Source organism: Rhinatrema bivittatum, chromosome 18 (assembly GCF_901001135.1).
Source record: "Rhinatrema bivittatum chromosome 18, aRhiBiv1.1, whole genome shotgun sequence".
In the NCBI taxonomy this organism is placed as follows: Eukaryota; Metazoa; Chordata; class Amphibia; order Gymnophiona; family Rhinatrematidae; genus Rhinatrema; species Rhinatrema bivittatum.
In genome coordinates this window covers 58,253,667-58,274,145 of record NC_042632.1, presented here as the reverse complement: position 1 = coordinate 58,274,145, position 20,479 = coordinate 58,253,667, and the positions used below count along the sequence as shown (strand labels likewise).

The 20,479-nt window shown below is 46.4% G+C and overlaps 1 protein-coding gene across 2 annotated transcripts in view; it reads right to left on the bottom strand.

The window, feature by feature from the left end:
* SLC34A1 (solute carrier family 34 member 1) overlaps positions 1 to 20,479 on the bottom strand; it is a 46,550-nt gene that overhangs the window by 7,236 nt on the left and 18,835 nt on the right. For both annotated transcript variants that reach the window (XM_029583363.1, XM_029583364.1), the window contains exons 8-10: positions 14,564 to 14,659; positions 7,264 to 7,384; positions 5,567 to 5,734 (exon numbers count right to left, since the gene is read on the bottom strand). In XM_029583363.1, coding sequence (XP_029439223.1) covers positions 5,567 to 5,734; positions 7,264 to 7,384; positions 14,564 to 14,659 — 385 coding nt within the window. The remainder of the gene's footprint in view (positions 1 to 5,566; positions 5,735 to 7,263; positions 7,385 to 14,563; positions 14,660 to 20,479) is intronic.

Below are 20,479 nucleotides of genomic sequence, written 5' to 3'. Positions count from 1 at the left end.
TTGTTGCTTATAAGCAGTATTTCAGTTTTGGTTTTATTAAGTGCTAATAACATATGTGTGAGTAGCTGTCCCATAGATTCAGTGTAGACTGAAGAGAGTCTCTTATAGGTAGTAAAATGTGAACATCTGCAAATAAAAAATGTACCAGCCCTAAACCTGCTAGAAACCTACAAAGAGGGGCCATCTATATATATTAAACAGGGTTGGGGCCAGGGAATAACCCTGAGGCACTCCACTATATCAGATTCTTCCGTTTACTGACACCTTTGCTATCCCACAGGCCTCCTCTCTGTCACACTCCCTCTTTTGTTAAGGATGTTGGAGAGCAGGAATGGATTAATGTCCGAGGGAAGTTACTGCAAATCTGATTGGTCAACATGTATTAATATCTATATACATTGCTCTGAGAATTGCCATCAATGTGTGTCCTCTTTATACTTCTCTATAGCCCCTATAAACTGCCCCCTGTGCCACACCTTCCCATAAAGATGCGTTACTTCCTAGATTTAACACCGGCAATACATCAGGCTTTAATGCCTGATGTATGAAACCAGTGAGACAGCACAATCATTTCTGGAGGCACATTCACTGGTCCATAGTGAGAGGGCCAGACATACCCCTCAATAAAGAGCCTCTGCAGTGCTTTCTACAACCACTTACTCCCCCCTTAAAAGACACAGTCAGGCCTCCTCCTACTAATAATTGTTATAGCACTACTAGATATACACAGATAAGAAACAGTCCCTGTTCCTTAGAGCTTGAACCATACTCAAGACACAGGGAATTCAGGAAGTGAGCATCAAGGCAACAATAAAGCAAAGCCAAGGTTTAGGATTTAGAAGCAGTTTCAAAAGGAGGGTTTTAGGCGGGATGAATAAGATCAGAAAGGGACAGAGTGCAGCAGCTCAGGAAAACTGTTCCAGGGATATGGTGCAGCAAGGTGGAGAGTGCAGATAAGAGCAGTTATGAGAAACGGTATAGGGGAGAGGTACTAAGGAGCTACAGAGTGAAGGCTCTTGTAGGTGATGAGGAGAAGCTTGAATTATATGTGGAGGTGGATGGGAAGCTAATTATAATGAACTGAGAAGAGGCATTACAAGGTGGTAATGACATTGGAGGGGGAGAAGTGGTACAGCTGCACTTTGCATGGATTGTAGCGGAGAGAGATGAGACACTGGGAGATGTGCAAGGAGCAGGTTGCGGTAGTCTAAGCAGAAGATGATGAGAAGTGAAAGACTCCTATCCCCTATTCCCCCAAGCAGATAAGGCATCCAAACACAGCTGGTGGACCCTTGGACCAAGGGGGAGTTGGTGCTACCTGTGAGGAGGAGCCCCACAGGTCCCCACCATCGGTAGGCAAGGCTGATGAGGAGCAGAGACCCCGCTGGAGCTTCATCATTACCAGCCCACATTCCCCTTAGGTTGAGCCCTCTGGTGCTGGGGCCAGCTGGACTTAGGTGGGGTCTCTGTAGTGATGGAAGTCCGGGTGAAGAAATGAAGCCGGTGCACAGGTCAGAGGCAGGAGCAGGCAGTAGTTCAAGGTTGTAGGGTCAGGTAATGGTTGAGGCAGGCTGCATAGCTCATGGTCAAGTTCCAGGCAAGGGTCGTGGCAGGTGGTGTAGTTCATGGTCAAGTTCCAGGCAAGGGTCATGGCAGGTGGTGTAGTTCATGGTCAAGTTCCAGGCAAGGGTCGTGGCAGGTGGTGTAGTTCATGGTCAAGTTCCAGGCAAGGGTCGTGGCAGGTGGTGTAGCTCATGGTCAAGTTCCAGGCAAGGGTCATGGCAGGTGGTGTAGCTCATGGTCAAGTTCCAGGCAAGGGTCGTGGCAGGTGGTGTAGCTCATGGTCAAGTTCCAGGCAAGGGTCGTGGCAGGTGGTGTAGCTCATGGTCAAGTTCCAGGCAAGGGTCATGGCAGGTGCTGTAGCTCATGGTCAAGTTCCAGGCAAGGGTCGTGGCAAGTAGCATAGCTTGTGGTCAAGGTCCAGTCCAAAGTCAAAGACAAAATCAGTGCAAGGAATGAAGGAGGAGGACGAGGAGCACAGGGGGAAGGAAGGCAGGAGGAAGGAAGGCAGAAATGGGAATCCACTACTCTGAGCGAGGAGACCTATTGACAAGGCCCTGGAGGGTTGCCCAGGAAGTCCTCTTATACTGCAAAGCCAATGATGTCATCGAGGAGGGTCGTGGAGCATTTCCCACCACAGGCCTTTTAAATCTGGAGGAGGAGCGCGCTTGCCTAGGGAGATTGATGCAGGAGCAGAGTTGGTGGCGTCCTGCTGCTGCGGAGAGAGAGAATGGCAGTGCTGGCGGCATTCAGGGCCGCATGGGAATGCCGGCGTTGGTGGCCCCTGAGCATGGCAACACTCAGGGCCACGAAGATGGAGGGGTATGTTGGGAACCTGGGGCAGTCTTCTGCACGGCGTTGGGTGAGTGAGGCCAGCCACAGTAAGCAAGTGTACAACAGCTACCCCCACACTCCTCAGCTTCATCATCTCCATTGTTTATCCCTTAGCCAAGGAAATGCATCTCCATCTCCATCTGCTAAAACCATGCAGTCTTGCATCCTTTAACCTTCTGGTTTCAAGGTACTGCAAAACAAAAAGACTTCTGGTTTGGGGCCAGCAGTGTTCTCCAACTTCTACTTTTTCCTTATGGGGAAAAGGACAGAAGTTCAAATAGGTTCAGGGTTGGTAACCTGGCATGACCCAGCAGAAAATCTCCACTGCCCTCCCTTTTGTAGTGACCCATCCACAGAGGTCAGATTAACTAGTTTATAGTTACCAGCTTCCTCCCAACTCCCTCTCTTGTGAACCATTTTCCAGTTTTCTAGCACCGTTTCTGCCTCCAGAGTCTCTCTGAGCTCCCTTAATATTTATTTATTTAAAATACTTACGGTCTGCACTTCCAAATTTAAAATGTGTCCAGGATGGATCACATGGGTACATTCATATCAAATAGGAATCAACAAATATATAACAAATAACATCCACATACTGCATAAACATTGCATAAAATTAACACATCTCATTAACCATATGTGTTATGAACCCACCTGAAGCAGTGCTACAGGAGGCTCCTTACCTCTTCCTGGAGGCCGCTCCAAGCCAGGGTCTTGCCTGTGAACTGTCCAGGATTTGCTCCAGGGCGTGGGAGGCCTCGATGTCCTTGGGGCCTGCCGGAGGCTGCTTGTGTTTGCATGGACTTCCTGGTTTGAGCCACGCACTTCCCTAGGGGCCATTCTGCAGCACTTCTCCATAGTTATAGGGCCAGCTAGGTGTGGGCCTGCCAAACTCCTCCCAGGGAGTTGCTGGTTTGCAGCCCTATAAAAGGACTTCAACTTCAGTCTGTCTTTGCCTTGCATCAGCGTGAGTTCCCTCTGGAGGCTCCCGCCTGCCAGAGCCTTGTAAGGTTTTCTGTTCTTCGTGGAGCTCCTCGTCTTGTCTGCCTTCATGTCTTGATGTTTTGCCTGAGGTCCCTGACCATGTCCTGATGTTCCGCCATGATCTTCCTCATCCTATTGTGTCTGCCTGCCAGGATATTCTTCCCTGCATCTTCGTCATGAGCTCTGGGCCTTCTGACCTGTTGGGCCTAGGAGTGGCCAACAGGTGGGATCCGTCCCTGCGCCCTGGAGCATCTGTTCCCGCCAGCCTTGGGGGTAGCTTCAGATGAAACTAGCTTTGTCATTGGAGTTCCTCCTTGCCTGGGTCTGCCCTGCGCTTGTCCTGTTCTCGGTAGTGGGACAGGGTGGTCCGTGACCAGCCCATTGGGTCCGCCCGTGAAGGTGGGCTGTGTAGGGTGCCCTGAGAGACAGTGTCAATATCCTCCTGCCTTATGTCTTGTCTTGTTTGGATCAAGTTCCTCGTCATGCCCGTGATGCCTTCGCATCAGCCAAGTGTCTTCATCAAGGATGCCGTCACATCAACTAAGTGTTTTATCAGCGATGCCGTCGCATCGACCATAGTCCTGTCTATGTGTCAAGGCCTCCGTCTGCCCTCAACCTCAGGCCAGGCCTGCTGCTCCAATGCCGATCAAGCGGCAGGTCCGAAAGGGCTCGGAACAGTCGGAGGACCGTTCCCCTACCAACATCACATGTTGTTGGCTCTGGGAGCTTGCAGACCTGGCAGAGGGTAAGACCATGTTTAGCCATGCTGGGACACGCCGTCACCCCTCGGTTCGGCCCTGGATTCATCTGGGGTTGGGCTGAGGCCCAAGGGGACACTAAACACCCCCGCTCTCAGCAATATGCTTCTTGAAAAAGATGTGTTTTTACCCCTTTCTGAAGTCCTTCACATCCTGCATGCCCCTCAACTCCACTGTGCTGGAGTGATAAACGAAAAAGCTCTGGATCGAGTTTGAGATAACCTACCCTCTTCCATTGATGGCGCATTCAATAAACCCATTGATTGTGAATTTTCTTCTAGTCACTGTCCAACCCCATATACAGAAATGAAACCCTGCCCTAAATGTTATTGGTAAGCAGTGTAGATGCTGGAGTGCGGATGATACATGCTCATGTTTAGGCAATCCATGCTGCAGCGTTCTGCAATAACTGCAATGTTCTCAGCAAGTTCTCTGGCACAGCCCAGCAGTCAAGGTGACTCAAGACCAATGATTGAACTACAGTCCTGAATAGTCCCTTGGGCAAGAAAGGGTGAACCAGTTTCAATAGTTTTAAGTTATAAAATGCGGTATTGATAAACAGCTAACGTGGCTTCATTGATAAAGAAGACTAAAGACCACTCCCAGACTGTGAATTTCAGACAAACCTTGGATCTGGTTACCCTCAGTTACTAAACTGGAGATGACTCGAGTATCTGGTTGTTTGCCTATCCATAAGAGCTTTGTTTTCTCAGTGCTCAATAATAAACCATTTTTGATAAATGCGGTGCGTCTATTGAAATAGAGTAATGGTATTTCCCCTAGGTAATAGGTAAATAAACCCATCTGAGGGATCCCGGGATGTATCTTATGTGGTCCCCTGGCTGTGTCGTCCTTTCTGATGTAGCTGGAGTTCTTGTCTTGACATATCTGCCTGTGATCCTTCAGTATGGCTACATGATGTATAGATAAAGGCCATCTTAATAAGGTCATGGGATAAATAATCAAGCAGTGTGCACATCCTGTTCAATCTGTCTGGGAAAAGCCCTTGTTACATCTTAATAGCCAGCACATAACTGTCTTTAATGTGACATTTACAATTCCACCTCTGCATGTCACCTTGCATTACTGTCTTACCTACTTTTTTCCCCCGCTGCCCTTGCAATGTCTTCTACTTCCCCGGGACCTTTCCCATAAAGTGTGCCTGGATATTGCATGTCTCATTGTCAGATTTATTTATTTACAGATTTTTTTTATACCGCCTATAGCAGAAAAACTCTGCATTTCACAGATGATATTAAATAAACAGGAGAAGTAAAGATGTTCATCTGCTGTGGTGTTAGGACTCAGATGGACACAGGGAGTGACGTTAGCTGAGAGAGAGCTCAGAAGTGACCATTCAGCCATAGTATGAGCCTCCCCAGTGCAAGGGCAATGCTACCCCTCTGCTTTTTGTCCTGCTCTCCACTCACCAGTGTTGATCACCTTCTTTATAGCCTTGGCTACCTGCCCTTTCAGCATAGAGTTGAGCAGTTTGACAAGTATCACCAGGCAGGTACACAGCAGCAGGAGGGAGCCAGCCAGCAGAATTAAGCCCACAGCCAAGTCAGGAAGATGAGAATTCACAAACACATGTTTGCCTGATGGAAAATAGAAACAAGTTTACTGTATTCTTTGGGGGGTTTCCTGCTAGTGTGTGTGAGGGATGCTTCTGGATTTTTATGTGTGTGTGAGAGAGAGAGATGCTTCTGGGTGTGGGTGTGTGTGTGTGTGTGTGTGTGTGATGTTGCTGGATTTCTATGTGTGTGTGTGTGTGATGCTTCTGGGTGAATGTGTGTGTGTCTTGTTGGTATGAAGGATGTTGCTGTGTGTGGGTGTGGGTGTATGAAGGATGTTGCTGTGAGTGTGGGTGTGTCTCTGTGTGTAACGAATCCTACTTGGGGGGGGGGGTGTGTGAGGGATACTGCATGGGTATATATATCTGTCTGTGTGTGTGTGTGTGTGTGTGTGTGTGTATGTGAGGTGAGCTACTGGGCATATGTAGGTTTGAGGGAAGTTGCTGGGTATGTGCATGAGGGATGTAGCTCTGTGTGTGTGTCTGTGTGTGTATGTGGGATGTTGCTGCACATGCCTGTGTATGTGTGTATGTATGAGGGATGTTGCTGTGTGTGTGTGTGTGTGTGTAAGGGATGCTGCTGGGTATCTGTGTATGTGTGAGAGTGAGAGGGGTGCTACTGCTTGTGTCTGTATGTAAGGGATGTTCCTGGAGAGTGTGTGTGTGTGTGTGTGTGTGTGTGTGTGTGTGAGGGATGTTGCTAGGTGTGTGCATGAGGGATGTAGCTCTGTGTCTGTGTGTGTATGTGGGATATTGCTGCACATGCCTGTGTATGTGTGTGTGTGTATGTGGGATGTTGCTGCACATGCCTGTGTATGTGTGTATGTATGAGGGATGTTGCTGTGTGTGTGTGTGTGTGTGTGTAAGGGATGCTGCTGGGTATCTGTGTATGTGTGAGAGTGAGAGGGGTGCTACTGCTTGTGTCTGTATGTAAGGGATGTTCCTGGAGAGTGTGTGTGTGTGTGTGTGTGTGTGTGTGTGTGAGGGATGTTGCTAGGTGTGTGCATGAGGGATGTAGCTCTGTGTCTGTGTGTGTATGTGGGATATTGCTGCACATGCCTGTGTATGTGTGTGTGTGTATGTGGGATGTTGCTGCACATGCCTGTGTATGTGTGTATGTATGAGGGATGTTGCTGTGTGTGTGTGTGTGTGTGTGTAAGGGATGCTGCTGGGTATCTGTGTATGTGTGAGAGTGAGAGGGGTGCTACTGCTTGTGTCTGTATGTAAGGGATGTTCCTGGAGAGTGTGTGTGTGTGTGTGTGTGTGAGGGATGTTGCTAGGTGTGTGCATGAGGGACGTAGCTCTGTGTCTGTGTGTGTATGTGGGATATTGCTGCACATGCCTGTGTATGTGTGTGTGTGTATGTGGGATGTTGCTCTGTGTGTGTGTGTGAGGGATATTGCTGGTGTGTGTGAGTTTGTGAGTGTAAGGGATGCTGCTGGGCATGTGTAGGTGTGATAGGGATGCTGCTGGAAGAAGGGTGCCAATGTTTACAGTTATTGATGGAGGGATGGAGAGGCATCATTGAGCAACTATTGCAGATACTTAAGTTACATTTTTCCATTCCTGTCCAGATTGTTTCATTGGCCAAGGACCATGTGGTGTTTCCTTCAAGCCAGCAGTGCTCTGTGGAGTTGCAGTCCTGTAAGCCTTCCACAGATACATTAGTAGATACCTAGAGGAATTGAGGAAAGTAATGCAAAGAGAAGAATAAGAACCTATGCTGTGTACCCTTGTCATCATATTTTCACCCCTCAAAGACATCAAGGATGTTCAACCTGTGCTCTCCTCAGATGAAAAGCTGAGGACCTTTCACTAACCAACTATCATAATCTGTAAGCAACCTCTCACCCTGGTCAACAAGAACTAACTACCCAAGCTACTAGACAAAGAGGAACTTCACTATGTAATAAAAATAAAGGGAAGACAAGCAAACCCAAAACCTCTATCCTGCCTGCATTCCACAAACTTATAGAAGAGCCCTCCAATCCAAAACAAATCAGCATTTCCTATTATCTGATCCTTCCCCTATAGGACAGCACTAAGGTTGCACTGTTTGACCTTACCAGTAATATCACTTCTTCTAACCAGGACACTCAGGAGCAGATCTGATCCTTCCCCTATAGGACAGCATGTCTCCCACCAGGATGAAGAACTAACGTTGCACTGTTTGACCTTACCAGTAATATCATTTCTCCTACCCAGGACACTCAAGAGCAGATCTGATCCTTCCCCTATAGGACAGCATGTCTCCCACCAGGATGAAGAGCTAAGGTTGCACTGTTTGACCTTACCAGTAATATCATTTCTCCTACCCAGGACACTCAGGAGCAGATCTGATCCTTCCCCTATAGGACAGCATGTCTCCCACCAGGATGAAGAGCTAAGGTTGCACTGTTTGACCTTACCAGTAATATCACTTCTCCTAACCAGGACACTCAGGAGCAGATCTGATCCTTCCCCTATAGGACAGCATGTCTCCCACCAGGATGAAGAGCTAAGGTTGCACTGTTTGACCTTACCAGTAATATCACTTCTCCTAACCAGGACACTCAGGAGCAGATCTGATCCTTCCCCTATAGGACAGCATGTCTCCCACCAGGATGAAGAGCTAAGGTTGCACTGTTTGACCTTACCAGTAATATCATTTCTCCTACCCAGGACATTCAAGAGCAGATCTGATCCTTCCCCTATAGGACAGCATGTCTCCCACCAGGATGAAGAGCTAAGGTTGCACTGTTTGACCTTACCAGTAATATCATTTCTCCTACCCAGGACACTCAGGAGCAGATCTGATCCTTCCCCTATAGGACAGCATGTCTCCCACCAGGATGAAGAGCTAAGGTTGCACTGTTTGACCTTACCAGTAATATCACTTCTCCTAACCAGGACACTCAGGAGCAGATCTGATCCTTCCCCTATAGGACAGCATGTCTCCCACCAGGATGAAGAGCTAAGGTTGCACTGTTTGACCTTACCAGTAATATCACTTCTCCTAACCAGGACACTCAGGAGCAGATCTGATCCTTCCCCTATAGGACAGCATGTCTCCCACCAGGATGAAGAGCTAAGGTTGCACTGTTTGACCTTACCAGTAATATCATTTCTCCTACCCAGGACATTCAAGAGCAGATCTGATCCTTCCCCTATAGGACAGCATGTCTCCCACCAGGATGAAGAGCTAAGGTTGCACTGTTTGACCTTACCAGTAATATCATTTCTCCTACCCAGGACACTCAGGAGCAGATCTGATCCTTCCCCTATAGGACAGCATGTCTCCCACCAGGATGAAGAGCTAAGGTTGCACTGTTTGACCTTACCAGTAATATCACTTCTCCTACCCAGGACACTCAGGAGCAGATCTGATCCTTCCCCTATAGGACAGCATGTCTCCCACCAGGATGAAGAGCTAAGGTTGCACTGTTTGACCTTACCAGTAATATCACTTCTCCTAACCAGGACACTCAGGAGCAGATCTGATCCTTCCCCTATAGGACAGCATGTCTCCCACCAGGATGAAGAGCTAAGGTTGCACTGTTTGACCTTACCAGTAATATCACTTCTCCTACCCAGGACACTCAGGAGCAGATCTGATCCTTCCCCTATAGGACAGCATGTCTCCCACCAGGATGAAGAGCTAAGGTTGCACTGTTTGACCTTACCAGTAATATCACTTCTCCTACCCAGGACACTCAGGAGCAGATCTGATCCTTCCCCTATAGGACAGCATGTCTCCCACCAGGATGAAGAGCTAAGGTTGCACTGTTTGACCTTACCAGTAATATCACTTCTCCTACCCAGGACACTCAGGAGCAGATCTGATCCTTCCCCTATAGGACAGCATGTCTCCCACCAGGATGAAGAGCTAAGGTTGCACTGTTAGACCTTACCAGTAATATCACTTCTCCTAACCAGGACACTCAGGAGCAGATCTGATCCTTCCCCTATAGGACAGCATGTCTCCCACCAGGATGAAGAGCTAAGGTTGCACTGTTTGACCTTACCAGTAATATCTCTTCTCCTAACCAGGACACTCAGGAGCAGATCTGATCCTTCCCCTATAGGACAGCATGTCTCCCACCAGGATGAAGAACTAAGGTTGCACTGTTTGACCTTACCAGTAATATCACTTCTCCTACCCAGGACACTCAGGAGCAGATCTGATCCTTCCCCTATAGGACAGCATGTCTCCCACCAGGATGAAGAGCTAAGGTTGCACTGTTTGACCTTACCAGTAATATCACTTCTCCTAACCAGGACACTCAGGAGCAGATCTGATCCTTCCCCTATAGGACAGCATGTCTCCCACCAGGATGAAGAGCTAAGGTTGCACTGTTTGACCTTACCAGTAATATCACTTCTCCTACCCAGGACACTCAGGAGCAGATCTGATCCTTCCCCTATAGGACAGCATGTCTCCCACCAGGATGAAGAGCTAAGGTTGCACTGTTTGACCTTACCAGTAATATCACTTCTCCTAACCAGGACACTCAGGAGCAGATCTGATCCTTCCCCTATAGGACAGCATGTCTCCCACCAGGATGAAGAGCTAAGGTTGCACTGTTTGACCTTACCAGTAATATCACTTCTCCTACCCAGGACACTCAGGAGCAGATCTGATCCTTCCCCTATAGGACAGCATGTCTCCCACCAGGATGAAGAGCTAAGGTTGCACTGTTTGACCTTACCAGTAATATCACTTCTCCTACCCAGGACACTCAGGAGCAGATCTGATCCTTCCCCTATAGGACAGCATGTATCCCACCAGGATGAAGAGCTAAGGTTGCACTGTTTGACCTTACCAGTAATATCACTTCTCCTAACCAGGACACTCAGGAGCAGATCTGATCCTTCCCCTATAGGACAGCATGTCTCCCACCAGGATGAAGAGCTAAGGTTGCACTGTTTGACCTTACCAGTAATATCACTTCTCCTAACCAGGACACTCAGGAGCAGATCTGATCCTTCCCCTATAGGACAGCATGTCTCCCACCAGGATGAAGAACTAAGGTTGCACTGTTTGACCTTACCAGTAATATCACTTCTCCTACCCAGGACACTCAGGAGCAGATCTGATCCTTCCCCTATAGGACAGCATGTCTCCCACCAGGATGAAGAGCTAAGGTTGCACTGTTTGACCTTACCAGTAATATCACTTCTCCTAACCAGGACACTCAGGAGCAGATCTGATCCTTCCCCTATAGGACAGCATGTCTCCCACCAGGATGAAGAGCTAAGGTTGCACTGTTTGACCTTACCAGTAATATCACTTCTCCTACCCAGGACACTCAGGAGCAGATCTGATCCTTCCCCTATAGGACAGCATGTCTCCCACCAGGATGAAGAGCTAAGGTTGCACTGTTTGACCTTACCAGTAATATCACTTCTCCTACCCAGGACACTCAGGAGCAGATCTGATCCTTCCCCTATAGGACAGCATGTCTCCCACCAAGATGAAGAGCTAAGGTTGCACTGTTTGACCTTACCAGTAATATCACTTCTCCTACCCAGGACACTCAGGAGCAGATCTGATCCTTCCCCTATAGGACAGCATGTCTCCCACCAGGATGAAGAGCTAAGGTTGCACTGTTTGACCTTACCAGTAATATCACTTCTCCTAACCAGGACACTCAGGAGCAGATCTGATCCTTCCCCTATAGGACAGCATGTCTCCCACCAGGATGAAGAGCTAAGGTTGCACTGTTTGACCTTACCAGTAATATCATTTCTCCTAACCAGGACACTCAGGAGCAGATCTGATCCTTCCCCTATAGGACAGCATGTCTCCCACCAAGATGAAGAACTAAGGTTGCACTGTTTGACCTTACCAGTAATATCACTTCTCCTAACCAGGACACTCAGGAGCAGATCTGATCCTTCCCCTATAGGACAGCATGTCTCCCACCAAGATGAAGAGCTAAGGTTGCACTGTTTGACCTTACCAGTAATATCACTTCTCCTAACCAGGACACTCAGGAGCAGATCTGATCCTTCCCCTATAGGACAGCATGTCTCCCACCAAGATGAAGAGCTAAGGTTGCACTGTTTGACCTTACCAGTAATATCACTTCTCCTACCCAGGACACTCAGGAGCAGATCTGATCCTTCCCCTATAGGACAGCATGTCTCCCACCAGGATGAAGAGCTAAGGTTGCACTGTTTGACCTTACCAGTAATATCACTTCTCCTACCCAGGACATTCAAGAGCAGATCTGATCCTTCCCCTATAGGACAGCATGTCTCCCACCAGGATGAAGAGCTAAGGTTGCACTGTTTGACCTTACCAGTAATATCACTTCTCCTACCCAGGACATTCAAGAGCAGATCTGATCCTTCCCCTATAGGACAGCATGTCTCCCACCAGGATGAAGAGCTAAGGTTGCACTGTTTGACCTTACCAGTAATATCACTTCTCCTAACCAGGACACTCAGGAGCAGATCTGATCCTTCCCCTATAGGACAGCATGTATCCCACCAGGATGAAGAGCTAAGGTTGCACTGTTTGACCTTACCAGTAATATCACTTCTCCTAACCAGGACACTCAGGAGCAGATCTGATCCTTCCCCTATAGGACAGCATGTCTCCCACCAAGATGAAGAGCTAAGGTTGCACTGTTTGACCTTACCAGTAATATCACTTCTCCTAACCAGGACACTCAGGAGCAGATCTGATCCTTCCCCTATAGGACAGCATGTCTCCCACCAGGATGAAGAGCTAAGGTTGCACTGTTTGACCTTACCAGTAATATCACTTCTCCTAACCAGGACACTCAGGAGCAGATCTGATCCTTCCCCTATAGGACAGCATGTCTCCCACCAGGATGAAGAGCTAAGGTTGCACTGTTTGACCTTACCAGTAATATCACTTCTCCTAACCAGGACACTCAGGAGCAGATCTGATCCTTCCCCTATAGGACAGCATGTCTCCCACCAAGATGAAGAGCTAAGGTTGCACTGTTTGACCTTACCAGTAATATCACTTCTCCTAACCAGGACACTCAGGAGCAGATTTGAAGGTCTGTGGGTATGCTGTTCCTGTAAACCTTCAAACTTATTTTCAAAGCATTTTGCTAGTGGTTGTATTATTCTCTTGAGGGTATTTGGTCTATGTTTTGTTTTCTTTATATTTCTTATTATCGGGCTGATATAGTAAAATTCACAAGAGAGCCGGTGCTCCAAGGCGAGCGCCCGCTCTCCCAACGTACACCCAGGCCACTCTCCTGGGCGCGTGATCGAGTATGCAAATGAGGGCCCGTGGTAAAAGGAGGTGCTAGGGACACTAGCACATCCCTAGCGCCTCCTTTTTGACAGGAGAGGTGGCTGTCAGCAGGTTTTACCAGCGTCGGTTCTCAAACCCGCTGACAGCCATGGGCTTGGAAAATGGACACTGGCATAATTGAGTGTCCATCTTCTGAACCGCGGGCCGCCGGCCAATTAAAATTTTTTTTTTAATTTTTGATTTTTTTTACATTTTGGGGCCTCTGACTTAATGATATTAAGTCGGAGGGTGCACAGAAAATCAGTTTTTACTGCTTTTCTGTGCACTTTCCCAGTGCCAGCAGAAATTAACACCGACCTTTGGGCAGGCGCTAATTTCTGAAAGTAAAATGTGTGGCTTGGCTGCACATTTTACTTTCTGTATTGAACGGGAATAACTAATAGGGCCATCAACATGCATTTGCATGTTGCAGGTGCTATTATTTTCGGAGGGGGGGGGGGGTGGCCGTGTGTTTTTGACGTGCTATTATCCCTTACTGTATAAGGGGTAAAAATAGCGCATAAAAAATGTGTGGCCAAACGCGGCTAACGCACTGTACTGTATCGGCTTGTACGCTGGTGTATTCCTGAGGTGGCTCAGTGTTTTTAGAACTTCCCTATTTATTTGGCTTAACTTTTTTGTGTTTTATACCATTCATTGCCTTTTGTATGTTCCTCCTGGTTTTGGAGCTTCTCTGTAGTTTCATATTTGGATTAGATAGGTGTCAGCTCTTATTTGTTTTATCTCTGATTTATTGGTACTTTATGTATAGTTTGTAACCCACTTTGGACATAAAAGGATTTAAATTAAATTAAATTAAATTAAATTAAATTAAATGAAAACTAGCTAAATAGTTTTCCTTTGAAACTTGGAGTTGCAAACTTCCCATGAACTTTGTACCCTCCCTACACATCCTCCCACTCCTGCTCCCAGGACCCTCTCCCCCCCCCCTCCCCCCAGGGATCTGGCCGCCTCGTGATTTAGCTGCTGAGATGAAGACCTAATGATAACCTTTGGCACCTTTTGCTCACAAGTCTGTTGAGGAGTAATTTCACGTATTCCTCTGCACACAGTATTTCTGACTCCAGGTGAGGGAAGGGGGCGGGGGACTGTTAGAGGGGCCTTAGGCCTCTGTATTTCTGTGACTGAGCTTCACTAACGGACGCTAATCTTCTCACCACTTGACATCTTCTCAAGGTCTATCTGCTTCTTTCCTTCAGTCTTGCTGGCACATATGAAGCAGGAACTTGTGTGGTCTCTAACCTCATGTACTGCATTGTCTTTGGTGTTCACAGCCTGAAAAGATTGTAATTTACCCAAATTGTCTCTGAGTGAATCAGTTCCCAGCAGCATCAATGGCTTGACAGAGGAGCAGCTGCTAAGTAAGAGGAAGATCAGCCAGACAGGCCTAAATGATTTCTCTCCACCTCTGCTTAATCCCAGCCTTTCCACCTCCCTCTTGCTTTATTTCATTAGTGCATTTGCCCCTCTCTTGTTTCCCTTCTCTCCTGCTCTTTTATTTGGTCCATAAATATTAAAAAGATGTTTGACTTGTCCTCCCTGAAGCTAATTCCATAGAGATGATGGTGCCATTACCAGTGAAAGTTTCTCCTTGCACCAGACCCGGATCAGGGTCTTATTGCGGAATCTTTCATCTCCAGTGGCAATGCCTGTGATCACAGAATTATCCAGCTAGAAAATAAAGGAAAGTTATTCTTTGCAGAGTTTCAGCTCCAAAACACCACTCAATGGAGACAAAACAGGTACAACAGCTACTGCAGTTCCTCTAAGTCAGGATCCCCTGCAGCCTCACCCTCGCTAGAGGGACTGCAGTTCCTCTAAGTCAGGATCCCCTGCAGCCTCACCCTCGCTAGAGGGACTGCAGTTCCTCTAAGTCAGGATCCCCTGCAGCCTCACCCTCGCTAGAGGGACTGCAGTTTCTCTAAGTCAGGATCCCCTGCAGCCTCACCCTCGCTAGAGCGACTGCAGTTCCTCTAAGTCAGGATCCCCTGCAGCCTCACCCTCGCTAGAGGGACTGCAGTTCCTCTAAGTCAGGATCCCCTGCAGCCTCACCCTCGCTAGAGGGACTGCAGTTCCTCTAAGTCAGGATCCCCTGCAGCCTCACCCTCGCTAGAGGGACTGCAGTTTCTCTAAGTCAGGATCCCCTGCAGCCTCACCCTCGCTAGAGCGACTGCAGTTCCTCTAAGTCAGGATCCCCTGCAGCCTCACCCTCGCTAGAGGGACTGCAGTTCCTCTAAGTCAGGATCCCCTGCAGCCTCACCCTCGCTAGAGGGACTTCAGTTCCTCTAAGTCAGGATCCCTTGCAGCCTCACCCTCGCTAGAGGGACTGCAGTTCCTCTAAGTCAGGATCCCCTGCAGCCTCACCCTCGCTAGAGCGACTGCAGTTCCTCTAAGTCAGGATCCCCTGCAGCCTCACCCTCGCTAGAGGGACTGCAGTTCCTCTAAGTCAGGATCCCCTGCAGCCTCACCCTCGCTAGAGGGACTGCAGTTCCTCTAAGTCAGGATCCCCTGCAGCCTCACCCTCGCTAGAGCGACTGCAGTTCCTCTAAGTCAGGATCCCCTGCAGCCTCACCCTCGCTAGAGGGACTGCAGTTCCTCTAAGTCAGGATCCCCTGCAGCCTCACCCTCGCTAGAGTGACTGCAGTTCCTCTAAGTCAGGATCCCCTGCAGCCTCACCCTCGCTAGAGCGACTGCAGTTCCTCTAAGTCAGGATCCCCTGCAGCCTCACCCTCGCTAGAGGGACTGCAGTTCCTCTAAGTCAGGATCCCCTGCAGCCTCACCCTCGCTAGAGGGACTGCAGTTCCTCTAAGTCAGGATCCCCTGCAGCCTCACCCTCGCTAGAGTGACTGCAGTTCCTCTAAGTCAGGATCCCCTGCAGCCTCACCCTCGCTAGAGGGACTGCAGTTCCTCTAAGTCAGGATCCCCTGCAGCCTCACCCTTGCTAGAGGGACTGCAGTTCCTCTAAGTCAGGATCCCCTGCAGCCTCACCCTCGCTAGAGGGACTGCAGTTTCTCTTCACTCCTAAGTCTCACAACATCAATAGCTCTAAGGGGTCTTCAGAAATCTGCACAGGGGTTGGGAAGTAGATATATGGAAGAAAAATGACTACAACACATGCCATTTAGCAGCAAAACACGCTGCTTTGCAGCAGTTTATGGAAATGGTTAAAGGATAAGGGGTGTGGTGTTAAAATAAGAACTGGGAATTAGGAAACCAAGGTTCAAATCTTGCTGACATTCTGGACTTTGGACTTTGAGATTGTCACTGTTTATCCCCAGTGGTTTTTGCTTAATCCCCTCTGGCTTCTTCCTTCCAGGGTCACCAGTTTAAAACTCACTGCTTCGTAACATAGGGTAAAAGAAGGAGCCTTTCCAAAGCACAAACATTTTCCATTTTTTTGGTCAACAGCCTCACTAATGTTGATGACTGGGAGGGTAATGAGACATAGAAGGGGATCTGGGTATTGCATTAAGGATTAGTCTTGTAAGAATCAGAGCTGAAGATAACAAGGCCTAAAAAGGGCAACCAGATGAGGTGGTAGAGACCAGCACCGGAATAGGTTTTGGGTATGGAGGGCAGAGGTGGGAAAAGAGTAGAGAGATCAGGAAAAGGCAAGATAAAGGTGGAATGAGGAGTTGTACTGGGCTGTATATGGGAATTTATAAATGTATCTACCTTAAATCTCAACTGGGAGTCTGGATGAGTCAATTTGATCTCTATTTGCCATCATTTAGTATTACTAGGTTCTATATTCACTTAGATTGTAAGCTCTTTGGGTCAGGGGTCATTGTACCTGTATATAATTTATTGCCTAGTGCCCTGCTTCCGTGATATTGCATAACTCTGACATGTGGTACAAACCAACAAAGGTAGAAAACCAAGATTCCAAAAGCAATATTATCTTGAACATGATGGAATCATAAAATACAATAAATATATTACAAATATCTTTAATAGATAATTACAAAAGCTTTAAAAATATTTATTTATTTATTTAAAGATTTTTTTTATATACCGCGGTTCGTTAGCAAACATCACCTCGGTTTACAGTGAACATTAAATTAGCAACAGGCTTTACAATAAAATTAAATTATAGCAAAATAAGATTATGAACCATAGTAATGTAATAAAAACATTAGATTAATACACTATAAAACTCAACAATACTTCCAATGGGGGGAAGAGAACTGTGGGATCTAGAATATCAAAATAAAAATAGCAGTGTGGGAGTAACTTATACTAATTAGTGATTTCTTGTAATTCAATGTTAGAAGATTGATTAATACTATTAAAAAAGGGTATACATATTAAAATAAATGTAACCAATATTAAAGTTAATAATAGATGGCATATAGACTGAAAGGAGGAGTGGGAAATTATTCTATACAATGTCATGATATGATATAAGTAACAACATGGATAGAGTTCACGGAATGTAGGTTATTTGAAGAGGATTCATAAATTGTAAGCTTTTTTGAAGAGCCATGTTTTTAAGTTCTGTTTAAATTTCTTGTGGCATGGTTCTTGGCGTAGATCTGTAGGTAGTTCAAAATCAATCAGGATACAATGAAATACATACAGTGGTGTACCATCAACACTTAATCAGACAGGTACACTCTTAAAACCAGTATATATTCACACACAAAGAATTACTAACAAATGCATCACCCAAACAAAGTTCCTGTATACATATGTATGTTACAATGTATCATTCACATTGAAACAATGTATTGTTTCCAATTCACTGTTACAATGTTGTTAACAGCTAGACAACATGTATCCCAGAGTAATAAGGTTAGTAGTAAGGGTTGCTTAATTTCAATGGGCTAAGTCAATAACTAGGAAGTGTCCAATCAAAAGCAAGAGAGAAATTTGTAAATCCTTGACAACTCTTCATATTCATGGACATGAATGTGCTGATGTGACTAATAAAACTGATGATGAAAAATGCTATCGTTATGCTTTGTTCTCTTACTATGTGATCACTATGCAGATATATGTCAGGTGAGTCCCAGATGTATGTCAGGTGAATCTCTGCAGATGTATGTCAGATGAGTCCCATATGTATGTCAGGTGAGTCCCATATGTATGTCAGATGAGTCCCATATGTATGTCAGGTGAGTCCCAGATATATGTCAGGTGAGTCCCAGATATATGTCAGGTGAGTCCCAGATATATGTCAGGTGAGTCCCAGATATATGTCAGGTGAGTCCCAGATATATGTCAGGTGAGTCCCAGATGTATGTCAGGTGAATCTCTGCAGATGTATGTCAGATGAGTCCCATATGTATGTCAGGTGAGTCCCAGATATATGTCAGGTGAGTCCCAGATATATGTCAGATGAGTCCCAGATGTATGTCAGGTGAGTCCCAGATATATGTCAGGTGAGTCCCATATGTATGTCAGATGAGTCCCAGATGTATGTCAGGTGAGTCCCATATGTATGTCAGGTGAGTCCCAGATATATGTCAGGTGAGTCCCATATGTATGTCAGATGAATCCCAGATGTATGTCAGGTGAATCTCTGCAGATGTATGTCAGGTGAGTCCCATATGTATGTCAGGTGAGTCCCAGATATATGTCAGGTGAGTCCCATATGTATGTCAGATGAATCTCTGCAGATATATGTCAGATGAGTCCCATATGTATGTCAGGTGAGTTCCAGATGTATGTCAGATGAGTCCCAGATGTATGTCAGGTGGGTCCCAGATGGAGTCAGGGACTCATTTGACATATATGGTGCTCATCTGATATACATCTGCAGAGATTCACCTGACATACATCTGGGATTCATCTGACATACATCTGGGACTCATCTGACATACATCTGCAGAGATTCACCTGACATACATCTGGGACTCACCTGACATACATCTGGGACTCACCTGACATACATATGGGACTCATCTGACATACATCTGCAGAGATTCACCTGACATACATCTGGGATTCATCTGACATACATATGGGACTCATCTGACATACATCTGCAGAGATTCACCTGACATACATCTGGGACTCACCTGACATACATCTGGGACTCACCTGACATACATATGGGACTCACCTGACATATATCTGGGACTCACCTGACATACATCTGGGACTCACCTGACATACATATGGGACTCACCTGACATATATCTGGGACTCACCTGACATACATATGGGACTCACCTGACATACATATGGGACTCATCTGACATACATCTGCAGAGATTCACCTGACATACATCTGGGACTCACCTGACATACATCTGCATAGTGATCACATAGTAAGAGAACAAAGCATAACGATAGCATTTTTCATCATCAGTTTTATTAGTCACATCAGCACATTCATGTCCATGAATATGAAGAGTTGTCAAGGATTTACAAATTTCTCTCTTGCTTTTGATTGGACACTTCCTAGTTACTGACTTAGCCCATTGAAATTAAGCAACCCTTACTACTAACCTTATTACTCTGGGATACATGTTGTCTAGCTGTTAACAACATTGTAACAGTGAATTGGAAACAATACATTGTTTCAATGTGAATGATACATTGTAACATACATATGTATACAGGAACTTTGTTTGGGTGACGCATTTGCTAGTAATTCTTTGTGTGTGAATATATACTGGTTTTAAGAGTGTACTTGTCTGATTAAGTGTTGATGGTACACCACTGTATGTATTTCATTGTATCCTGATTGATTTTTGACTATGAATATTTTTAAAGCTTTTGTAATAATTTATTAAAAATATTTGTAATATATTTATTGTATTTTATGATTCCTTCATGTTCAAGTTAACTCTGACATGTGCCAGTTAGCTTTATAAGAAGCCATATCTCTTAATGTACAGAAAATATCTGCTTTGCATGTCTTAGACCCTGTAATATCAGTACTATGCTTGTGCCAGTAATATCTGTGCTACATGTGTGTCCCCGAGGCATTGAGCACTATGCTTATGCCAGTAATATCTGTGCTGCATGTGTGCCCCCGAGGTATTGAGCACTATGCTTATGCCAGTAATATCTGTGCTACATGTGTGCCCCTGAGGCATTGAGCACTATGCTTGTGCCAGTAATATCTGTGCTACATGTGTGCCCCCGAGGCATTGAGCACTATGCTTGTGCCAGTAATATCTGTGCTACATGTGTGCCCCCGAGGCATTGAGCACTATGCTTGTGCCAGTAATATCTGTGCTACATATGTACCCCCGAGGCACTGAGCACTATGTTTGTGCCAGTAATATCTGTGCTACATGTGTGCCCCCGAGGCACTGAGCACTATGCTTGTGCCAGTAATATCTGTGCTACATGTGTGCCCCCGAGGCATTGAGCACTATGCTTGTGCCAGTAATATCTGTGCTACATGTGTGCCCCCGAGGCATTGAGCACTATGCTTGTGCCAGTAATATCTGTGCTACATGTGTACCCCCAAGGCACTGAGCACTATGTTTGTGCCAGTAATATCTGTGCTACATGTGTGCCCCCGAGGCACTG